Here is a 22,755-nt window from a genome sequence, read left to right as displayed (position 1 = left end):
CCGAAACAAAGACACTATAAAATCAAGTCGCCATGCCACGGATTATGTCACATATCATTCAACAGATTCCGTGGAAGGTACTCAATGACCATATTCAAACCGTGGATCATTACCATCAATTATTACAAGAATTTTATCCATTCAATTTGGGACGACAAGTGGTGTGTGTCTTAATGACTTGTTTTCTGGGATTTCGTTTACCAGCCGATTCTTTATGGACTCTTTACGATCAGTACTTATCACCTCAATGGCCTTAAATGGTCACGAAAAACTCCTTTTGCTCAAAGCCTTGCGTTCTCATCTGGATACTTCTCGACCTCAACAGGAAAAAAAGATTCGTCAACTTTTAGCTACGCAAGACGTGTATGACGATGTGTGTGTAGCTTGTGACTTACATCCCCATTGAACAGATGTCCGTGCCTGGAAAGAATGGGGTTTTGAGGCTTGGACCCAAGAAGTGGCCCAGTATGCACGAGAGTTGTTCAAGGAAAAAAGTTACTTTTCAACCCGTGTTAGTGACGGTGCCAGAAGAACCCGTCACCCAGGACGGGACTGTCGTGGACAGACCTGAAAGACCTTTTCGGGAGGACACTTGTGTGACCTTACCCCCTACTATAGAACTGGTTAGAACATTACCCAAAACATGTTGTACAGACACTTGTGTTTATTCCACGTTCATAGTTATCATGTGCCTTTTATTCTTGTACTTAAGCCTTTGGCTTTTATGTATTTTTGTCTTTCGTATTCATGTTTGAAAAAAAAATTCAATAAACGTGTTCTGAAAAAGTATATTAACTCTTGTCTTGTTTGTTTTTCGTGTCACAAGTGACATTTCTCACACCATGGCTACCTCTGCTGTCTCTGCTCCCTCTTCCTCTACTGTCAAAGTCATCGACGAACACTTAGATCGTGCCAGTTGGGAGGCTTTGTATCTTCGCCATCCCTTTAACATGCTCATTGCTGGACCTAGCGGTTCAGGCAAAACCGAATTCGTCAAACGTTTGATCGAACATAAACATCATTTGATCGATCGGCCCCCTCAACGGATCGTGTGGTGTTACAAAGAGTGGCAATCGGCGTACAACCTCTTGCGAGAAAGTCAAGGCGATTCCATCGTGTTTGTGGAAGGCATTCCTAAAGAAGACGACGGCATCGTCTCTGACTCCCGTCAAACCCATTTGGTCATTTTCGACGACATGTTAGGAGAAGACGAAGAAGAAATTAAATTGTGGTTCACGCGCAAAGGGCATCACCGTAATGCCAGTGTCGTTTACATCACCCAAAATTTGTTTCAACAAAGTAAAGCCCATCGCACCATCAGTCTCAATGCACATTACGTGGTCTTGTTTAAAAGCCCTCGAGATAAATCGCAAGTGCAAGTCTTAGCCAAACAGTTAGGAACACCTTGGCTGACTCAGGCCTACGACGATGCCACTCAAATACCACACGCCTATTTACTCGTCGATTTGAAACCTACCACCCCCGAGGATTTGCGATTTCGTACCCACTTGTTTCACCATTGGTGCCAAGACGGAGGGCCTGTCCTGTACACGTATCCGTCCTCGACTTCATTTCACTCCCCATAAAAAAACTATAAAAACCTCAGGCCCTTTTCGTCTGTCTCACACAGTGTGAACATGACGTCCCTTCAGTCGCATCTTCCCGTCAAATTGATTCGTGCCTTGTATGGCATCAGTCGAGAAAAAAATCCACAAACACGAGCTCGTGTCTTAGAAGCTAGTCTCAAAGAAGTCTTACGATGGTTCACGGTGACGGCACGTCAATTACTCCAAGGAATCATTCAGATTCCTCATCAAACCAAACGCTTTTTCGATCGAAACAAAGTCACTTTGGTCCAACTGGCCGATCCCCGCATCGACACTCAAACCAAAAAACAAATCATTTTGAAACCTGGAGGGAGCGGTACTCTAGGAGGCGTCATCATTCGCTCACTCTTAAGATGGGATCCTAATGCCCCCAAAGTTATACCCAAGAAAAAAGTCCAACGAAGCCCCAAGAAGAAAAAGACCAAGTCCCCAAGGAGAACTTCTCCAGTGGCGGGACCCTCCTCTTACCAGACACCACCCCGGAAAAAGAAAAGAAGCCCCCAGAAAAAGAAACAGAGAAAAAGTCCCCAGAAAAAGAAAAGTCCACAGAAGAAAACTAGTCGCAAGAGAGGCACTTCGGCCAGGACGCAACCTTACACTCGCAAACCACGACCTGCCACGTCGGCGACTGTGTCTCCGGCAGCCTCACGTTTGTCCACTTCTCCGTTGATGACACCAGGAACTGAAGAGTACTTGGAGACGTTGATCACACCAAGAACTTCTCCGTTGATGACCCCCAAAAGAACTTCCCCAGTGGCAGGACCCTCCAATTTAGTGGCAGTGGCTGCTGCTCACAAAGTACCTTCTCCCAAAATCAAAGTCCATGAAAGATCGGGCATGTTACAAAGTTTACTGGATTTTTCCAAGCAAGAACTGGCTCGATTTAGTCCGTTACGTACCCCTGAACGACGTGTCATGCCTGTCATGAAGTTGATACGCCGTAAAGACAATCAGTGGCGACGCGTTCCAGTATAAAAAAGACCTGTGACCAAGTAGGGTATCAGTGTTTTTTGGTGCTCCTGAAGACTCAAAGATGTCACCCTCCAGAAAACCCCAAGGAAAGAAAAGGAAAGGACTGCCACCACGTTTAGCCAAACATGGGGACATGTTATCTGTCCTGTCCAAAGCTTCTCCACCCCTACGAAAAAAACTCATTCAAACGGCCTCCAAAGAGGTCATCGATACCGTGTGCGAATGTTGTTTGAACGTTTTGAAAGGCACGATCCCTTTGTCCAAACACCAGAAACAATGCTTAAGCAAACATCGTCACGTTCTTCGCCAAATGGTTCGAAAGAAAATTCCCATTCGTCAAAAGAAGAAGATGTTAGTGCAACGTGGAGGCATTTTGCCTCTCTTGTTAGGCCCCATACTGAAAGGAGTCTCGGGAACCATGTTGGGAGGTCTGGTGGGAGCAAGATAAAAAGGCCCTCGGAAGTTCCAAGATCTCAGAATTGACCCCTGACAACCCCATGGAAGGACGAAAACTAGCTTTAGTGCCTTACAAACGATGGATGGAATACCATCGGTGGCAAGAACAACTCACCCCGCATTTACCTCCCAATCCCAATTTGAGCGAAATGTCCCAGTTACAACACGAATTGCAGTCTTTGATGGATCGCCAAGATTTGTCCGAAACAGAAAAATCGCAAAAGTACGGTCAACTCTTGCAACGACTGCAACTCTTTCACCAGAAATCTTTAGACGAAACAGCTCTACCCACTCTGAAAGATTTTAAGACCTTGATGAAAAGTCCAGCACCATCATCATTACCACCACCACCACCACCACTAGTACCATCCCCAGGGGTCACCAGAGATGCTACCCCACGAAGACCTGAGGAAGAAGAGATGCGAGAAGTGTTTCAAACATTGTCAGCAGCTCCCATTTCGAGTAAGATTGCAGCATCCTTGTTGACCCCGTCCCCCACACCCCAACGAGAAGAAATGAAAGCTTGGGTTAAAAAGATGATGTCCACTCCTCCTTCGACAGAAGTGAAAAAGAAAGAAGGGAAACCAGAAGCGAAAAAAGAAAAGAAAACCAAAGCCATTCCATTGCCACCTCCACCTCCACCACTACCTTCGACTTCTACTCCCGTAGCCCATCGGACACGTAAATCCGTTTCTAAACCACCCTTCCGTCCCACCCAAAGTAGCATCACTGAAGAGTGGGTGACTTATTAACACACAAACACAAAAATGGAAAAAGTCTTAGCCAGCATTTACTACGATCCCTCGCATCCTGCAGGTTACGCAGGAGTTCAAAAATTGTATCGTGCTGCCAAAACGCGACTGAAAAGTCTCCGTTTATCTCAAGTGCAACGATGGTTACAAGAACAAGCTACCTACACTTTGCACAAACCCATTCAACGCAAGTTTGCCAGAAGTCGCACCCGAGTGGAAGGCATCGATCATCAATGGCAAGCCGATTTAGCCGATGTCTCTCATTTGGCCAGCTACAATCGTGGCTACAAATATTTGTTTTGTGTCATCGACGTCTTTTCCAAATTTGCCTGGGTCGTGCCCTTGACTTCCAAATCCAGCAGCGAGTTAGTGCGAGCCCTGCAACGGGTGTTGAAACAAAGTGGCCCTCACCCACTTCGATGGCAAACGGACAAAGGCACCGAATTTCTGAACCAAGCTTTCCAAAAAGAATTAAAGAAACGTGACATTCATTTTTTTACCACCGAGAATCCCGAAACCAAAGCCAGCATCGTGGAATGTTTTCAACGCACTTTGAAAGAACGCATGTGGAAATATTTTACGCATCACCACACTCTGAAGTGCATCGACATCTTACTACACCTGGTGCAAGCGTACAACCAATCTTACCATCGAAGCATCGGACGTGCCCCGCAAGACGTGACTCCCGACAACGAAGTGCTGGTGTTTGAGCACCTGTTTGGTACGTCCCCGACGAGGGCTGTCCCCAAGAAAAGTGGAGAGTTGGCCGTAGGAGATTGGGTGCGCATTGGCAAAACCAAACGCACTTTTGACAAAGGTTACTTACCTAACTGGACGACCGAATTGTTTCGCGTCACTGGACGTGTGCATGGCCGTCATCCTGCCGTCTATAAATTGGAAGACATGAACGGAGAAGTGCTCAAAGGAACGTTTTATTTGCCCGAGTTACAACGTGTCACCAAAAAAGAAGACGACGTGTACGACATCGAAAGCATTCTCGAACGCAGAACCCGTAAAGTGGGCAAACGACGTGTCAAAGAAGTCAAAGTACGTTGGAAAGGATATCCACCCAGTTTCGATTCTTGGATCGACGCTTCGCAAGTCATCGACTATAAAAAGAAGAAGTGACCATCATGCCCTTTCACACAGCAGACGCAGCTACGTCGACCACTCCTCCTTCACCTAGTTCTTCTGCGCAAGATTTACAAAAACAACCCTTGTGGGTGTGGTGTGGAGAACGTGTGCCTAAAACGCAAATCGTCTTTTTCTGCCAAATCTTCGTGGTGTATTGTGTCATCGGGGCAGCCATCGCCAATTTGAGTTTGCAACAAGGACACAAACAATTGTGGACCATTTTATTGAGCAGTTGCATCGGTTACCTGCTTCCCAATCCCTCCCTGAAATTCTCCTCGAACGGGAACCTTGTGTCCAGTGCCAGTGCCAGTCACCAGTCCAACCACAACCAGAACCCCATTTTGGGCGGAGACACGCCTCTGACGTCCAGTAACCCCTCGGACAGCCACAGAACTCTGGAATTATGAGTCACCAAAACCAATTTTACTTAACCTTACCCAGTGACAGTTCCATGGAGGTGTTTCCCCACAACACGTTGTGCTGTTACACGGCCAAATTACCTCAGGCCATCCCCTTAGATCACGAAGCCCATTGGGAAGTGGCTTTAGTAGAAATGATTCACCCAACCCAAGTCCTCAATGTCCTTCCCAATCAAAATTTTTTTCATGTGGAAGTTCATGACGAGCAAGTGCAACAGTGGATGGATACCCATAGCAAATATGACAAGAAAACCCTTCCCACAAAAAATTAAAAGTGGACCACCTATCACTTGTTCATTCCCCCGGGCTATTATTTCAGTGGTCAACATTTGGTCAGCACCATAGCCACCAGGTTTAATGGTGTGTTTCTGAAAGCTTTGGAAAGTGCCCAAAAAGTGTCACCCTGGAGTACCACAAAACAGCTCGTCGCTTCCTGATAAAATTTTCTGAGGGGCGTAAAGTCATGTCTTTCTTATTTTGTCCTGAATTGTTTGACATGTTGGGCGGTGACATGGAGCTGAGGAAGAAAGTAGAACAAAAAACATCACCCGAATCATCAGTCATTTCTGACAACGAGTCATTTGCCAAGTATTTTCGTACCCCAGTAGAACTGAACCAAGGACTGAATTTGATGTTTGTGTATTCCGATGTGGTGGAGTACAACGTGGTGGGACACGCCTCCGTGCCGTTACTGCGTGTCATTCCTTTCAAAGTGGATTCTGCCGCGAACGCTGACGAGGAAGGTGGAAACACTTACCACGTCCACCGCGAATTTGTCCATCCTCACTATTTGCCTGTCAGCAAGTCGTATTTGGACACGGTCAACATTACTATAAAAGGAGATTTGGGACAAAATATTCCATTCACCAAAGGAAAAGTCACGGTGAAACTCCATTTTCGAAAACGGTTCTCTCACGACTCGTAAGTAAGTCATGTATCCAGTGTACCGAGGGGTTGCTCGACAGCGAGGACACGGTTTAGGAGACATGTTAAAATCGGCCTTTCGTTCGGTGGCCCCAGTGTTGAAACCGATGGTGACACGCGGATTGCACGCCTTGAAAGATGCGGCACTGACGCAAGGCAAAGAATTTCTCCAAAATGTCATCATCGACAAACAAAACCCTAAAGAAGCCTTCATGAGGGCAGGCAAAACTGTCTTGCTGCAAACGGGCAAAGACATTTTGGGCCGACGAGACACACCTATAAATGCCCTGCACGCTACCGAGTCAGGCATTTAGCAAGGACAAGGCAGAAAGAGACGACGAAGAAAACACCCTTTCACTAGACTTCAAGCGAGAAAGGCCAAGAAAAGAAGAACCGTTCGAGACTTAGACGTTTTCGATTATTGAGACACAGAAAAAAATGATGCACCGAGAATCTTGCGCTTGTTCCAAGACGGAACTGGATCTGTTTGCCATGCCCCCTACCATGATGACGATGCAAGAATCTCAGTGGGTGGAATTTCATCCCGTCTCCTCTTTGACGGAATCAGCTCCCATCGAGTTTGAAATCAAAGGACAGCCCGAAGATTACATCGATCTGAATAGCAGTTACCTGTATTTGAAAGTGAAAGTGAGCAAAACGGACAACACTAATCCTGCAGACGTTGCTAGAGTAGCTCCTGTCAACAATTTCATGCATTCCTTGTTCAGCGAAGTGGACTTGTACTTGAATAACAAACTGGTCAGCAGCAGCATGGATACTTACCTTTATCGCGCCTACCTGGAAAATCTCTTGACGTACGGAAAAGAAGCCAAGAACACTCATCTGGATGCTTGCATGGTATGGAAACCTGACACAGCGGGTACAACCACGTTTACCGACCTAGCTATTGCACCAGAAGATGACAATCCTCACAATGCGGGATAAATGGCTCGACGACAGAAAATTCTGCAAGGGCGAAGTTTAGAACTGATGGATCGTTTGCATTTGGACATGTGGTTACAAGAAAAGTATTTGCTGAACACCCCGGATATCCGTCTGAGACTGAATCGTAGCAGTGCCGCTTTCCATTTGATGGCCCATGCCAATGAATACAAAACTATCATTCAAGAAGCCCGACTTTACGTGCGTCGTGTGGAAGTGTTACCTAAAGTGGGAAACGACATCAGTCAGACGTTAAGCAGAACGACCGCCAAGTATCCGATCCGACGCGTGGAAGTGAAAACGTTCACCATTCCCACTGGACAGCGATCCATGATCGAAGATCATCTGTTCCAAGGACAGTTACCCAAGCGTTTGATCGTTGGTATCGTCAGGAATTCAGCCTTCAATGGAGTCCACGATCAAAATCCTTTTGAGTTTCAACATTACAATGTGTCCAAGATTGAAGTCAGTCGCGATGGCAAGACCTTGTGTACCCGACCTTTCGAGCCTAACTTTGGTGCCGCGAAGAATTATTTGAGATCGTACTTGTCCCTGTACGAAGCCACCGGACAGTTAGGAACCAACACCAGTCACGGCATTACGTACGAGGATTATGTAGGAGGCTATGCTTTGTGGGCTTTCGATTTCACTCCTGACCAAGGCAGCGATGAGGGACATTTCCACCCTATAAAATCTGGCCAGATTCGTGTGGAACTTCAGTTTTCGAGTGCTCTACCAGAGACGGTGAACGTCCTCCTGTATGCAGAATTCGATAATACGATAGAAATCAACAGTTTGAGAGAAGTCATTCTAGAGTATTAGAAGCCATGGAAGACTGTTATCCCTCTTTACCTAGTGGAGAAACTTTAAAGATGGAATGTGAGGGGACCGTGGAAAAAGAAGAAGTGATCATGATGAAGTCAAGATGGCCAGAACAAGAAGCCCATTTAGTCTCCTGTTTTGCCAAACACTTAGTCGAAAAAATGACGGAATTGATCAAGAAAAATTGCTATGGATGTCAAAACGATCATCCCAGTCAAATTCAACACGATAAATGTCTGATGCTGAGTCAAGAAGAAAAATTGGACGAGTATCTGGACGAAGCTTGGAGTCTCATCTCGGACAAAGACGTGTTGCATCAGTGGTATAAAGACTTGCGTGAACATTCTTGTCCACCATTAACCACTCAAGAGATCCATCGTATCGAAGCTGTCCTGAATCAGAGTGAGGAAACAGAACGAATAACCGTTTATTCGTCAGACATTTTCAAGCAAAAAGTCAGGATCGAATTGACGACTTATTATTACCTGTGAAGAAGAAGAAAAAAGCACACACAAATCACTGGATACCTGGGAACTTTATTACCTTTTGAACCACAGTTCGTATACAGCTTCTTGGAATCCTGTCGTCTGTGCTAAAGATGAACTCCCTCATCGCAAACCTCAAGACCATCAAGCTTACGTGATCAACACGGACGACAGTCATCTCCCAGGAACCCACTGGGTAGCCGTCTACTTTCCTCAAGAAGGATGTGTGGAATATTTCGATTCGTACGGATTGCCCCCTTTGGAAGACGATATCATTGACTTTATGAGAAGAAATGCTCAGACCACCCGATTCAATAACGTGAAATTACAAGGCACAGATTCCTTGGTGTGTGGACAGTACTGTGTGTATTTTCTGCATCATCGCAGCCTGGGCTATTCCTTAGAACATTTAGTAACTCATTTTGATCCTCGTTCTTCTACTAGAAACGATGTGAAAGTAGATAAATGGTTTTGTGACCATTATGCTTATCTTTTGTCTCAAGCTAGGAAACGTAGTGTCCATCAATGGCCTAATGATTTCCAACAGTGGAAATCACAATTTCATTCACAACGTTGTCAGCCCTGTTTAAAGTAGATTGTATTTGAAGAAAAATATGTTTGATGTTATCATGTTGGATTATTGTTAAAAATATGTTAGAGTTGTTGTTGGTTAGTGTTAAGTGATTTTTGAATAAAAATGTTGTGTTTTGAAAAAATGCCTTTGTCTTTTGTTTAGGTATAAGAATGTTGGATTGATGCTCTTTCATTTCTTACTATCTCTCTCATAACACTCATTGAACGTTGCGACTCGAAAACCGTGTGGGGATGTTTTCCTTCACGTCCGCGCTTTGACTTTAAGAACCGGGTTGTTTCCAGTCTAACCATCCATTGTCGACTCATCCTCCTACGAAGATGTGCTCCAAACTATCTAAGCTCAACGAAGCCTACGTGAATTTGCATAGGGTCAGACACAGTCTGATACCGAAGCCAGAAGAAATAGAAAATGTGAGAATGTTAAAAATCACTGAAGACCTGATAGAAGAACTCTTCAGAGAAGAAATGAACAGGGAAAAAGAAGAATGGACAGAGAAGTACAGACTTCAGAGACAGCAGCAGCAGCAGCAACAGCAGCAGCAACAACAACAACAGCAGCAGCAACCTGAACCTGACAGAGGCTTTGTCGATTGCCGTATCGACACCAAAGAGTTCTTCTTCTCTTTCCGAAGAAGCAGACCTATCGCCAGAAAGTCTATCCTCAGAGGACATCGCATTCTTAGAAACTAAAAAAAGAATGCTATAGCAAACAAAATAAACAGCCCTTTTCAGGGCTACCCAATACTCTAGAAAAGAAATAACGATCGATTTGCCAATGTGTGTAAGTAGAGTAGTGTGAATATAAACACTAAGTCTTTCTTTAAAAAAATGTGAGGGTATGTGTTTGTGAGTTTGTAAGCGCTCAAGTAATTTGGTGTGGATAGTAGATTAAAATCATGTTTTTTTGGTGTTTGAGGTGTAGATTTGGGGTTAGATTGGATTGCTTTGCGTATGTGGATAGTCTATTGAAGTGATTTATAAAAATTTTTTGCCATAGTAATGGGTAGCATAAAAAAGTGAGTGAGTGTTTCTTTTAGGTCCGCGCGTTGTTGTTTTTGGTTATGATCTAGGTAAGATCAATTTTATGTTTTTAGGGGGATGTTTTCCATCACGTCCGCGCTTTCAGTATAATTGAAACTCGCTCGGCAGTCTAGCTACCCTTGTTGATTGATCAACACCGCCAGAAGAATGAACACCAGAATTGTGAAACTGTTAGAACTCCAGATGCACCTGGAATATGCCAGGCGCATAGTAAACGAACTATCAGCGGAGGCTATCGTAGAAGAAGCAAGAATAAAGAAGGAAGAGGAGGAGAGAAGAGAGAGGGAAAAAGAGGAAAAGAAAATAGGAGAGAGGATGTCATACAATATTCCCGAGACAGAGGATTGGGGTGCTGAAGCGAATCATCCCGCCTCTGCACTCTCAAGACAAAAAGTAAAAAGAGACTGGAGTCAAAGATGTGTGTGTGGCGCCAGGCCTGGAAGGTGCAACCATTAGATAGGTGCATCTGGAGTTCAAAAAACAGCCCTTTTCAGGGCTACCCAATACTCTAGAAAAGAAATAACTATTAATTTGCCAATGTGTATAGGTAGAGTAGTGTGAATATAAACACTAACTCTTTTTAAAAAAATGTGAGGGTATGTGTTTGTGTGTTTGTGTTTGTAAGAGCTCAGGTATGTTTGTGTGAATAGTAGATTATGGGTTTCTTAGCGTATGTGAAGAGTATAGTTAGGGTTCTATTATATGAAATGAAAAAGTAGGGGGATGTTTTCCTTCACGTCCGCGCGTTGTTGGGTCATGATCTAGGTAAGATCAATTTTATGTTTTTAGGGGATGTTTTCCATCACGTCCGCGCTTTCAGTATAAAACTAACAGTGTTGGTCATTGGAGCTCATTCTACGGAATAAGCAAACAAGAAGATCCCAGGAGCTTCAGCTTTATACAACGATCTTATGGGAAGTTGGTATTGGATGGTAGATGGATTGAGTGTAGCAGAAAGGGTTGAACAGGAATGGAGGTATGCAGTGACAAAAGACTTCGTCTCAAGACAAGTAAACAGCCTGCACTTAGCCGTAAACATCGTGAAAGAAATGATAGAGGATGAGGAGAAGAGAATCAGAGGTTTAATTAACCCACCGTAGGTCAAAGTGGGTAAGTTAAAAGAAGCAATAGATCATGTGACGAGTGCAAGGTGCTTTCTAGAAGACATTGTAGAATGGACAGATTGGTGTTTCGCGAAGTGGGGGTTAGAAAAACTTAAGAAAGCTGAAGAACTAATGAGGAATGTGCTGACCAAAGAGGTCAAGAAGATCAAAGAAAAGTGGTCCAATGAAAGAAAAGAAGAAGAAAATAGAAGAAAAAAGGATGAACACAAAAACTGAACACAAACTGGATGAAAATCCAAGAGAAGTTCCGGGCCATGGGCCACCCGGACTGGATGCCGGAAACAGAAAAGAAGAAGAAGAAAGGAATGATGGACAAAATAAGAGGATGGTGGAAAAAGTTAAGAAGATAAAAGAAGAAGAAGAAGAAAAACCCAAAGGCCCTTTTCAGGGCCAGCCATATTTCTCGAAAAGAGATAGCCTTTCAATTGCCTACCCCCTTTTTTTAAATTATTTTTTTTTTTTTTAAAAAAAATCCCATATTCAATTCCCCTTTTCCCTAGACAAGCCCAAACTCTATTCCCATGTTAATTTCCCTTGTCCCTAGACAGACCCAAACTCTATGTTAAATTCCCATTGTCCCTAAAGTGACCCACGATTTTTCTCCATGTTAAATTTCCATTGTCCCTAAAGTGACCCAGGGGTGTTTTTAATGCTAAGTCCCATTGTCCCTAAAGTGACCCCATTTACTACTATTACATCATTATATAATGTTTGAATATCAGCATATATATTATCAGTTCTTACATACATACTGGCTTCTTATCGGCTAATAAAAGTTTAAAAATTATTACCGTATTTAGACTTCAATTCGTATATTAGAAGTTATACATAGTATTACCGTATTTAGACTTCAATTCGTATATTAGAAGTTATACATATTATTACCGTATTTAGACTTCATTTCGTATATTAGAAGTTATGCATAATATTATCGTATTTAGACTTCAATTCATATATTAGAAGTTATGCATAGTATTAACATATTTAGACTTCAATTCGTGTATTAAAAGTTATGCATATTATTACCGTATTTAGACTTCAATTCGTATATTAGAAGTTATACATAAGCCGCTCATCCAGCTCTTAAACTGCAAATCCAGCTTAGATAATATTGGCTAATCTGATTATCTTATTCGTCATACTCACAAGTATAATAATCTTCATCATTTCTCATCATATTTGTAGACCGCTCCGGTGGCCTAGTGGTTAGAGCGTTCGCCTCGGATGCGCGAGGTCGTGGGTTCCATCCACAGCTGAGTCATACCAAAGACTTGACAAAACTGGTACTAACAGCTGCCTCGCAAAGCGTTCAGCATTAAGAGGTTAGTTTTAGGATCGGTCGGCCTGGTGTCAGGATAATGTGACTGGGTGGGACATCATGTTACATGTCTGAGGCATGATGTCTCAGTGTTAGACATCACTATAAACTGCCACACTGCAAACATCGTAGCGATATGACTGAAACATTGTTAAAGCTACGTTAAAAATCCAGATCACACACACACATCATCATCATCATCATCATTATCATCATCATCATCATCATCATCATCATCATCATCATCATCTTTGTAAAAAAAAATATGTCTGTAATCTTGCCATTTCTTTCATTATTTTTCTCATATATTGACAGACTTGTTTTACTTAGGGCTTTTTTTTCTCATTTTTCTCGTACACCTAATAGTACATTTCTCTTCATTATGAGCAATGTGTTTAGATAGACAGATAGATAAATAGATAGATAGATAGATAGATAGATAGATAGATAGATAGATAGATAAAGGACAGTTGATGATTAGAACCAGATAGATAGATAAAGGACAGCTGATGATTAGAACCAATTAATGTCAATGTTTGTTAGTCTCATCCTTTCTTATTATACACTTGTAAATTTCTACAGCTTACAAAGTGTTCAATCACTCTATGCTTAGTTGCTTTATTTTCATTAATACATTTTCTTTGCAAATAAGAAAAGTCTTGAAATAAATGAATTAATTTACCGGGTGCAGTTAGAAACCATTTTAAGTAATGGGAGCCAGTAGTGCGTTATCGTTACTTCCTAGATGACACAACAGCCACCGGTCCATCAATCTAATTACTACTGTAGTTACCTTCAATCGATCCACAAAGATTGAATTGTGATGTTAACATTTCTTTAATTATGCTGAGTACGTGTTGTGGTGTGCCTGGGAAGTATTAAATGACAGGAAAATAAGTAATAAAATATTACATATTGAAATAAATATTGGTCTTGATAAAGCATTTGCATTTGTGTCCAATCACTTAACTGGTACGGAAATTACCATCACAAACAACTTGTATTGACTTTACGTTATGTAACTTTCGAACTGGTATTGTTTTAACGCATAAATCTTATTTTTCCAAAAAAGTGGATATTCTATTTTTTGCTTGCAATCGTGGTTTTTAATAGGCTATTCCGAAGATAAACACGATTAAAACATGTATTCTTTAGTTTAGAATGTTTTCCTATGCAATAATGATCGTTCATGTTAAATAAGGTTTATAAAAATACTGTCAGGAAGCTTTGATTTAAAATGTGACTTTACAAAAACAAATTTTGACCATTTCACTTATGAAGTCTATTTCTTTGCACCGGTACAAATAAGTTATCATTGAATTTGAAAAAAGATAGTCATAATCTTTTATCAAGGAATAACTCTCCCTCAGAGGGAAATGTACGTCTAATGTTAGTTTTTAAATATGGTACAGAGAGCGGTGTAATTATTTAATCCCTAGACGGATATGGATATTTGGCTTCTACAATGTAAGTTTGATCAACAAAGGAAAAAAAAAAACATCTTGTGAAGCAACCAGAAATGGAAAATCTTTGGAAACTACAAGTCCGCATGGATGTACTGAATTCCCAAAGTCCTCCCTGATTTCCCAAAGTCCATTCTATACTTCTGCACGGCGACCGCTTCGTCGTTTCTACTCTTGTTCAGTAGGTACGAACTTCACATTTCAGACAACAGTAAATGATTAAGCTGACACAGCGCTCTTTGTACCGTTACACTGCATGTTTGCTTGAACACTTCCTAGATTGAACCATGATGTTGAAATCTCTTTAATTATGCCTAGTACGTACTACTGTGCGCTTGGATAGTACTAAATGACAGAATTATACGTAGTAAAAGATTAGATATTGAAACAATAATAGGTCATACCAAAAAATTTCAAATTTAAACACGAAGAACTCAGGAAATATTTGTGATCAATATATTGAATTATATCCTATTACGAGTGTAATGTGTACATTCATATACAAATTAACAATGAGCACTATCAGAAATAAATTCACTTACATATAAAACATTCAGCAGGCGTAACTTTGAAGTCCGACCGAAGTAAACATGACACATAAGCACATTCGAAGAGTAAAGCTATGTTTAAATCTTTAATATTTAACTTTAGATAGATAAAATTACACTTGTTTTACAAATTAGTCCCTTGGACTTGGCATAATGGTTATCGCACTCGACCACGAAACAACATTAGGACCTTAAAATAACTTACTATGCGACCCGTTGATGAAGAATTTATCATTTTGCTTTCGTTAATTAAATTGTGTAGCATGTGTTAAGAGACGTTTTGAATATAACGAACTTAAAAAAAATTCAGTTGTGAGTAGTGGTTTTAGGGCATGAGATCTGATGTTGAATCAATCAGAATACAAGTTACATTTGTAACTGGGTTGGAGTAATGGGTATTGTAGTATACATTTTCTCGTAAAATATCTGTTGGAGTCCTCACCGCTCTATACATCACCTTAAATGCTTAATATGTATCTGTATACACACAGTAATGCGTGGAAACTATCCTGACTCTCGAATTCATAGGGTATTGTAGCGGAAATGTGGTACATTTAACATGGTCACATTAGATACTGCACAAAGCACAATTCATATTTGTTCATTGTAGCATAATTTCCGAATAAATTGACATTTAAGTCCTAATAATTTTGTTTCTTACATCACCCACCATAACTGTATTGACTTTAAATGCAGTTTTTCAAATGTTTTTTACTATGTGGTTCTCTCATATACATCAATCAGGATTGGTAAAAATGTTATTTTTAAGGAATAATATTGACGCCAGCTACCTTTTCTCAATGAGAAAGCAGGGGCAAATGGGAGGGGGGAGGAGCCGTCCCTTCCCCAATCTGTCCAACCTTATAAATGAACATGAAACAACCTGAAAGTTTTATAAAGTAAATCTGCTTTATAAGTATTATGGTTCAAATTACACCCTGATACGCATGAAATGACGCAACCAACGGATCCCCTGAAAGGGCCGTCACCTCTTCGTTTACGCCCTCCAGTCCCTTTACACATCGCTTACGCGCCTCAGCGATACATATGAATCTGCCACTGGAATGTAAGCACCTGTCTCTTTCTGATATTATTATTGTTATTATCATTGTTATTATTATTATTATTATTATTATTATTATTATTATTATTATTATTATTATTATATAAAGAACAAAAAGACGCCCACGTAAATCCTGCACATATATTTGATTGGATTTATCATCACCCGTTTATATTCAATTTGTCAAAATGCTTCACAGGAAAACCACAATAAACGATACAAGGTCTAAGGCAAAACTCTGCATTGAATATTATTCAAAAAATTGCTTAATTATCTATTAGGGCCTACAACTCTCGTCGTATTCATACTTATATAGAGCAAACTTGAGAAATCTGGCTTGTGTGAGTGTTGAATGCAAAACGAGATCAGGTGATGAAATCTGTGTACATATCTGCTCTTGAATTATTCTGAAATCCACATAATTCATGTTTGAATGCGATATGGCAAAACAAATACGTAAAGCTAGAACAGCCAAACTGAAAACCATAATATTCGTATCAATACGGTGTTTCCACTACCCGACTCTTCGGATATTCAATTAAATCCCAGTATATGATGACATCAAGCAAATCTTAAAGGATGTAAAGCTATTACAATCAGATCGCAGTTTTGAATTACACTTCTACCCAACAATAACTGAAATATTCACTTGTATGCATCATTGCGTCTCTTGCAAGTCATGGCAACGCTGTTGAATAGCCTAAGAAAAGTTTATATCGTGGAATAAACTGCAGGAATGGTGATATTGATACAGCGAGTTAAATTTTCAGTCTCTCAGCAATGATAATAATAATAATAATAATAATAATAATAACAATAATAATAATAATAATAAATATAATGACATTTTTATTAAATTTGTATAGTTAAGATGATGTGACCTCCTTAACAATCACGTCAGCATGGCTGCAGCGAAGACTCGTGCAAAAAAAGGAAATCTTTCCATTTACTATTCTGAGGACGGATTGGAAGAGACTTTAATTCGGAGAGATTGGACAGAAAACCACATCAATGCGGTAATATCTGAGAGAGAGAGAGAGAGAGAGAGAGAGAGAGAGAGAGAGAGAGTTTATAAGAATGGAATGGGAAAGAGCCATAAGTAAATGCATGTACTTCATAAACATAATTAAATCAATCAATTGTCGAATGATTGCTGCTTTGTTCACGAATATGTATTTCCAACTTCGACAAATTTGTTATTTTGTCCTTTCCTTCAAATAGTAATGTTTGTTGACAATAGGTTCATTTGGTAAATTGTCTTTATGATGTCCGCATTGCTTCAACATGAAACATCGGTCATCTGTATTTGTCTGCAACTTGATATTCAAGGGGAATAGACGAGAATTACACATTTCATCCAGGATGAGATTATATACACTTCACACAAGGAATTTTCAGATCTGAATCCTACAATCATAAGTTTTGAAAAGCAGGTCAGAACTTATGATTGTATGATTCAGATCTGAAAACTATAATATCAGTAGGTCACAGTGATATAATTTTTCACTGTGAAAAATTATATCACTGTGACCTATTAATTATATCTATGAAATCTTTGGTATGTTGTTTTCTAAGATGATGTTGTTTTATGATGCTGTCTTTATGTTAGTACGTATCTATGTAAGTTATGTATATATGATGATTATACATGCATAAAAAGTTTTATGATACCAATAACTGCCTTAGTGCGAAAATAGGTCTCTTAGATGGAATACAGATTTATACAATTTTCGTGTCAGGAAAGTGATGAGCTGATGGAATATGCTGCTGATACAAACACATTGGAAGACTGTGATCCTTCTACCAGTTGGAGGAATGTAAGTAAACAGGTAAATGATGGGCTAATAAGACAGAGGATCAGACAATGTTCCTGAGTTAATATGATTCACTACAAAAGAATGAAATTGTACATGATACGGTAACCCTGGAACGCTACTATCTTGCCGTTTTTCTTTCCATTTTTTTTATATGAGATAAAATTAGCAAGCGTAGCTTTATTCCTCAATTCTCCCTCTCATTTTAGATTTATTCTGTGTTATAAAAAAGACGTGACAATATTTGTGAAATGGTATCAACTACATTAAAGCGAATACGAATGAAAATAACCCGTCGTTTTGGCCTTTCTGTCAGCCTTCTTTCAACCTTTCTGTCAGCCTTTCTTTCAGCCTTTCTGTCAGCCTTTCTTTCAGCCTTTCTGTCAGCTGTGTCCAAAATTCCTTATTTTAATGATGCATAGATATAGAGATGACACCGTTTGTTTTACGCATTAATGCTTTTTTCATTGTAAAAGTCACAATGATCACTTAGTAACATTTATCTGCAATATTTTGTAAACGTTTTCTTTATTATTTCTAAAGATTTTTCTATCACTTACGTACCCATTATAAGATATCATTTTCACATGTCTGCCAGTGACGTAGCAAAGTGTCCATGTATAAGTCATTTCTTTGGCAAATCAGACACGACAAATGAGGTGGGATGGACGTACGCACGTACGCAGTTAGATAGCAGTTATTTATCTGGGTCAGTCTGTCCCAAATATTCAGCAAATTTTATTAACCTATACTAGAACATATTAACCTGTTAACCTATATATTAATTTGACGAGACTGATAAATATTCAGTGCGAGAATACTAAAGGTACACCCCACCTGCAGTCATAGATGCACAAAGTACATATATGTATGTATGTATGTATGTATGGATGGATGGATGGATGGATGGATGGATGGATGGATGGAAACTATATCCTGGTCTACATCAATCTCTCTTTATCGGTAAGGTTGAATATCAGTAATCAGCTTATGTGGCCCTGTTCACAGGGACGTACCTAAATTATTTGGCACCCGGTTCGGATCCTTCCCTTAGCAGCCCCATAAAAAAAATTTTAAAATGTTAAAATGTGAACACACAGAAATTATATATTATGTTTGCAAATAGATTTTTAAACAGTGAGGTGCTTTCGTAAGCAAATTGGAAATAAATGGCGACTTTTTCATTCAGTTTGAAAACTTGTACTAGTATTCAACTCTGCCGATGGCACCCACCCCCCTTTCTGGCTGTCATGCGGGGCGGACACACGACCCCAACCCCACCCCCACCCTCCGCATTCCCCTTAGTATGCCACTGCCTGTACAGTTTAATATTTCGTCATACACAATATGTAAAAATGTATTATTCTATGTACAGGTTAAGTTACAATAACAAAGTGATTATGTGTATAAGTTATGTACCGATAACAAAATGTGATTCTACGTAAAAGTTACGTACCGATAACAAACCTAGCAGTTAGAGCGTTCGCCTCGGATGCGGGAGGTCGTGGGTTCGATCCCCGGCTGAGTCATATCAAAGACCTTTAAAAATGGTGCTAACAGTTGCCTTGCTTGGCGCTCGGCATTAAGAGGTTAGTAGTAGTGAATGGGGATCTTATAGGGTCTATGGGACTTATCATTAAAAATACCCTTGGGACAATATAGGGTCTATGTAAATTTAACATGGAGAAAAATCGTGGGACAATATAGGGTCTATGTAAATTTAACATGGACAAAAATCGTGGGACAATATAGGGTCTATGGGACTTATCATTAAAAATACCCCTGGGACAATATAGGGTCTATGTAAATTTAACATGGCCAAAAACCCCTGGGACTGTATAGGGTCTATGTAAAATTGAAACAGGGAGGGTCTCTATTTTTTTTTAAAATAAAAAACAAAATAAAAAAGGGGTAGGCAATGGAAAGGCTATCTCTTTTCGAGAAATATGGCTGGCCCTGAAAAGGGCCTTTGGGTTTTATGTTAATGTATTCATTAACATAAAGGGCACCGCATTGGTCTTCTTCTTGTCCTTAGGCTGCGTCTCACTGTTGGCCCGTAAATTAGCACTCTTTTCAGGCATCCTTGTCTTTCGACGTAGATCCTACGTATCCACAGGCTGGTGTTTGTCCTGTGGACAACGGTCCACTTGGATCGGACATACATGAGCATGTCTGTCCTGAACATCATGGAAGACACAAGGGTGGATGACTCAACTGTAGTCCACATCTTGAAGCGACGAGAACAGGTGAATCAATGCACTGAACTGCGCTTATTTATAGGCGGAGGTAGGATTGAAACGGATTGAGTTCATTCACCAATCCTAACACGCGTTACAGAATTCAGTCAGCCCGCATCCAATCCGAAGAGAGCAGTCTGTGACGTCACGTAGTCTATATAGATTCGCTAGCGCTTGTGTGCAGTCAATCTATGCGACAGTGATTCAACATGACGGAAACTCAGAAAACGATCCAATGGGGTGCACAAGCAGGGGAGACCGCCCAAGGGAACCCGGACTTACTTTCAGAAGAGGTGAATTGGGATTTTGTGGATTTTCTTTCCTCGCAAGAATTTGTTCCGGAACCTTCGTTACCTTCTTCATTACCGCAAGTGGAGAATTTTAGACAGAGACAGAAAGAAGAATTGGAGAAATTTATGCAACGACAAAAGGAAGCGGAACAGGTTTTTCTCCTACAGCAACAGCAACAAGAAGAAGAGGTAAGAAAAAACAACAGCAACAACAGCAAGAAGAAGTAGCAGCAAAGAAACAAGAGGGTGAAAATCAAACGGTCACGGTACTGTTGGACATTTTAGCGGAGTTAAGAAGTCTGAAACAAATGTATCAGACTTCTTTATCACGACCGAAGAGAATACGACCTTCCCGAGCTAAACACGTCAACCCTGTGACTAAGCCTATCGTACCACCCTTAGTGATTTCAACCCAATCATTATCATCATCATCAACATTACGCAGTCCAGAAGTAGGCCTTGGCCGTGGCAAAGGCATAAGGCAGTTAAAGTTGATTGCTTAAACTCCCCCCTTCACCATGAAGAAAAAAGGCCCTTTTCAGGGCCACCCACATTTCTCGAAAAGAAATACAATTTCAATTTGCCAATAACTCAAAAAATAAACCCCACCCATTTTACCCTTATAGTACGTGTCTGTGTATGAGTGCGTGAGTGTACGTTCTTATTTTAAAATCAAAACTCAAAGACACTTACCTTATATCATTAATTTATTCTTTTCTCCATTTTTTACAATCCAATTCACAATTCACAACACAACACTTTAATAAAAAGTTCATTGACTTCTTCTTTCTCCTTGTTTAGTCTCTCTGTTTTTTAAATTTCTTCACCGTCTTTTCCTCATTTTCTTCCCTTCTTCTTTTCTTCTCCTGTTTCTTTGCCTCTTGTAAATAGAATTGTCTTCTTTCTTCCTCTTTTTCCTCTGAAGAATCCCTCTCTTCTTCTGAAGAATCCTTTTTTTCTTCTGACTCCTCTTGTTTCTTTTTTGGGCAATCTGGAGACCAATGTCCTTTTTCTTTACAATAATAACAGGTATCTTGACTTTTGTCTTTTTTAGTCCCTGTTTTTGTTCTTTTTTGACGGTCTGGACACTCTGAAGACCAATGCCCTTTCTTCTGACAGATATAGCAAGTATCTTGACTTTTATCTCTAAAGGAAGGAGAGTAGTCCGTAGGCTGGTCTGAAGAGAATTTTCTAATGACCCCTCGCAAAGCTCTGACGAAACGTTCCATCTGGTTAGTCTCTTCCATCGTTGTGCTCGGCTTGAGAGTGAAATGAATAGTGAAAGGATAAGACACACACCCTTTTATATACGCTGGTCTGCTATGACTATAAAGTAGCTCATGGTGTTTGAACTTGAGTCATTTGACTTTTTGCTTTCAAGATGAAACGATCTAATTCATTCGAGAAGAAAGAAGAAGAAGAAGAAAGTAAGAGGCAGAAACGTGATCTATCACCTCGTACCAGGGCTGAAATCTTGGCACAAATTCATGCCAGTGATTTTGAAGAGGACATGAGTGAACCAGAATCAGAAACCTCTAAACCAAGTTCACCACCCTTAGTCAACCCTGAAAAATACTATTCCATTCGAGAGACGGAAAAGCGTTCCTCTAGAAAATTTAGAACCACGGCTTACAAATACACGGTGAAGTTTAAAGATTTCAAGTCCGAAGTACCGTTAGAGAAAGCAGAAGGGTTCATCACCGGAGTGTGGGATTCTCTGCTTACTGCACTCAAGCAACAATGTCAACCCAAAGAAGACGATCGCTTGAGACTTTCCATACAACACGACGGTTTGAAATCCCCTGTTTGGATCGAGTTTAGCACCCCTGCAGAATTGACCGCTTCCAAAGTCATGGACAAGATTCAACACGTGCAACAATCTAATGACCAGTTTGACATCACCGATGGAAAAGCCACATTGGACATGACCCACGTCTCTCCTCCTCAAGGGACCGGACGCAAAAAGATGTTATTGGTGAACGACCTTCGCAGCATTAAGCGTAGCCTTGTCCAAATTCACAATCCTCATGACCAGATGTGCTTAGCCCGTGCCATCGTGGTGGGACGAACCTATGCCAACAAGAACGACACGGCAGAATGGAAAAGAGACTGGGAGAACATTCGACAATCGGACCGAGCCAAACAACGAAGTGAAGCAGAACTCCTGTTACGACAAGCTGGCATGTCCAAAGACACACCCTGTGGCATTCCTGAGATGCAAAAATTGCAAGATGCCCTAGCTCCACGATACACTTTGAAAGTGCACCCTCAAGAAGTGCGCGGGTCTCTGTTGTTTCGAGGGCAAGATTTTAAGGACGGAAAATACATTCATGTTTATCATCACGATGACCATTTCGATACCATTACCAGTATCACCGGATTCCTGGGATACGGTTATTACTGTGAGAAATGTGACCATGGTTATAATAATCGAGAGCAACACAAGCATTGTGGATCGAAATGCTCAGGATGTTTGGCCTCTTCACCCTGTCTGAGCGAAGAACCAGTGCCTTGTTCAACTTGTCTGCGCACGTTTGTCAGCCCTACCTGTTACCAACAACATCTGAAAACGCAAGGTTCACAGAAGAAATGTGCTTGTCAACTCCTGAGATTGTGCCCTACGTGTGAACAAGTCATACGTACCAATAGTACCAAGGCACACGTATGTCGAGGAAAGAAAAAATGTCACATTTGTCACCACATCGTGGACTTGGAACACCAATGTTACGTGCAAAAATACCAACCCCCAC

At 40.8% G+C, this 22,755-nt stretch overlaps 1 protein-coding gene across 4 annotated transcripts in view; it reads left to right on the top strand.

The window, feature by feature from the left end:
• LOC149791736 (uncharacterized) overlaps positions 1-22,755 on the top strand; it is a 60,187-nt gene that overhangs the window by 15,803 nt on the left and 21,629 nt on the right. For 2 of the 4 annotated variants that reach the window (XM_089969251.1, XM_089969250.1), the window contains 2 exons: positions 16,531-16,680; positions 17,404-17,493. In XM_089969251.1, the coding sequence (XP_089825377.1) occupies positions 16,567-16,680; positions 17,404-17,493 (204 nt within the window). In that variant the 5' untranslated portion in view covers positions 16,531-16,566. Of the gene's footprint in view, positions 1-12,457; positions 12,595-16,530; positions 16,681-17,403; positions 17,494-22,755 lie in introns of all 4 variants that reach the window. The other 2 variants (XM_089969252.1, XM_089969249.1) reach the window with 2 other exon arrangements.

This window comes from Sinohyriopsis cumingii, chromosome 9 (assembly GCF_028554795.1).
Source record: "Sinohyriopsis cumingii isolate HCF-2022 chromosome 9, ASM2855479v2, whole genome shotgun sequence".
Lineage (NCBI taxonomy): Eukaryota > Metazoa > Mollusca > Bivalvia > Unionida > Unionidae > Sinohyriopsis > Sinohyriopsis cumingii.
This window is presented reverse-complemented; position numbering and strand designations above follow the sequence as displayed.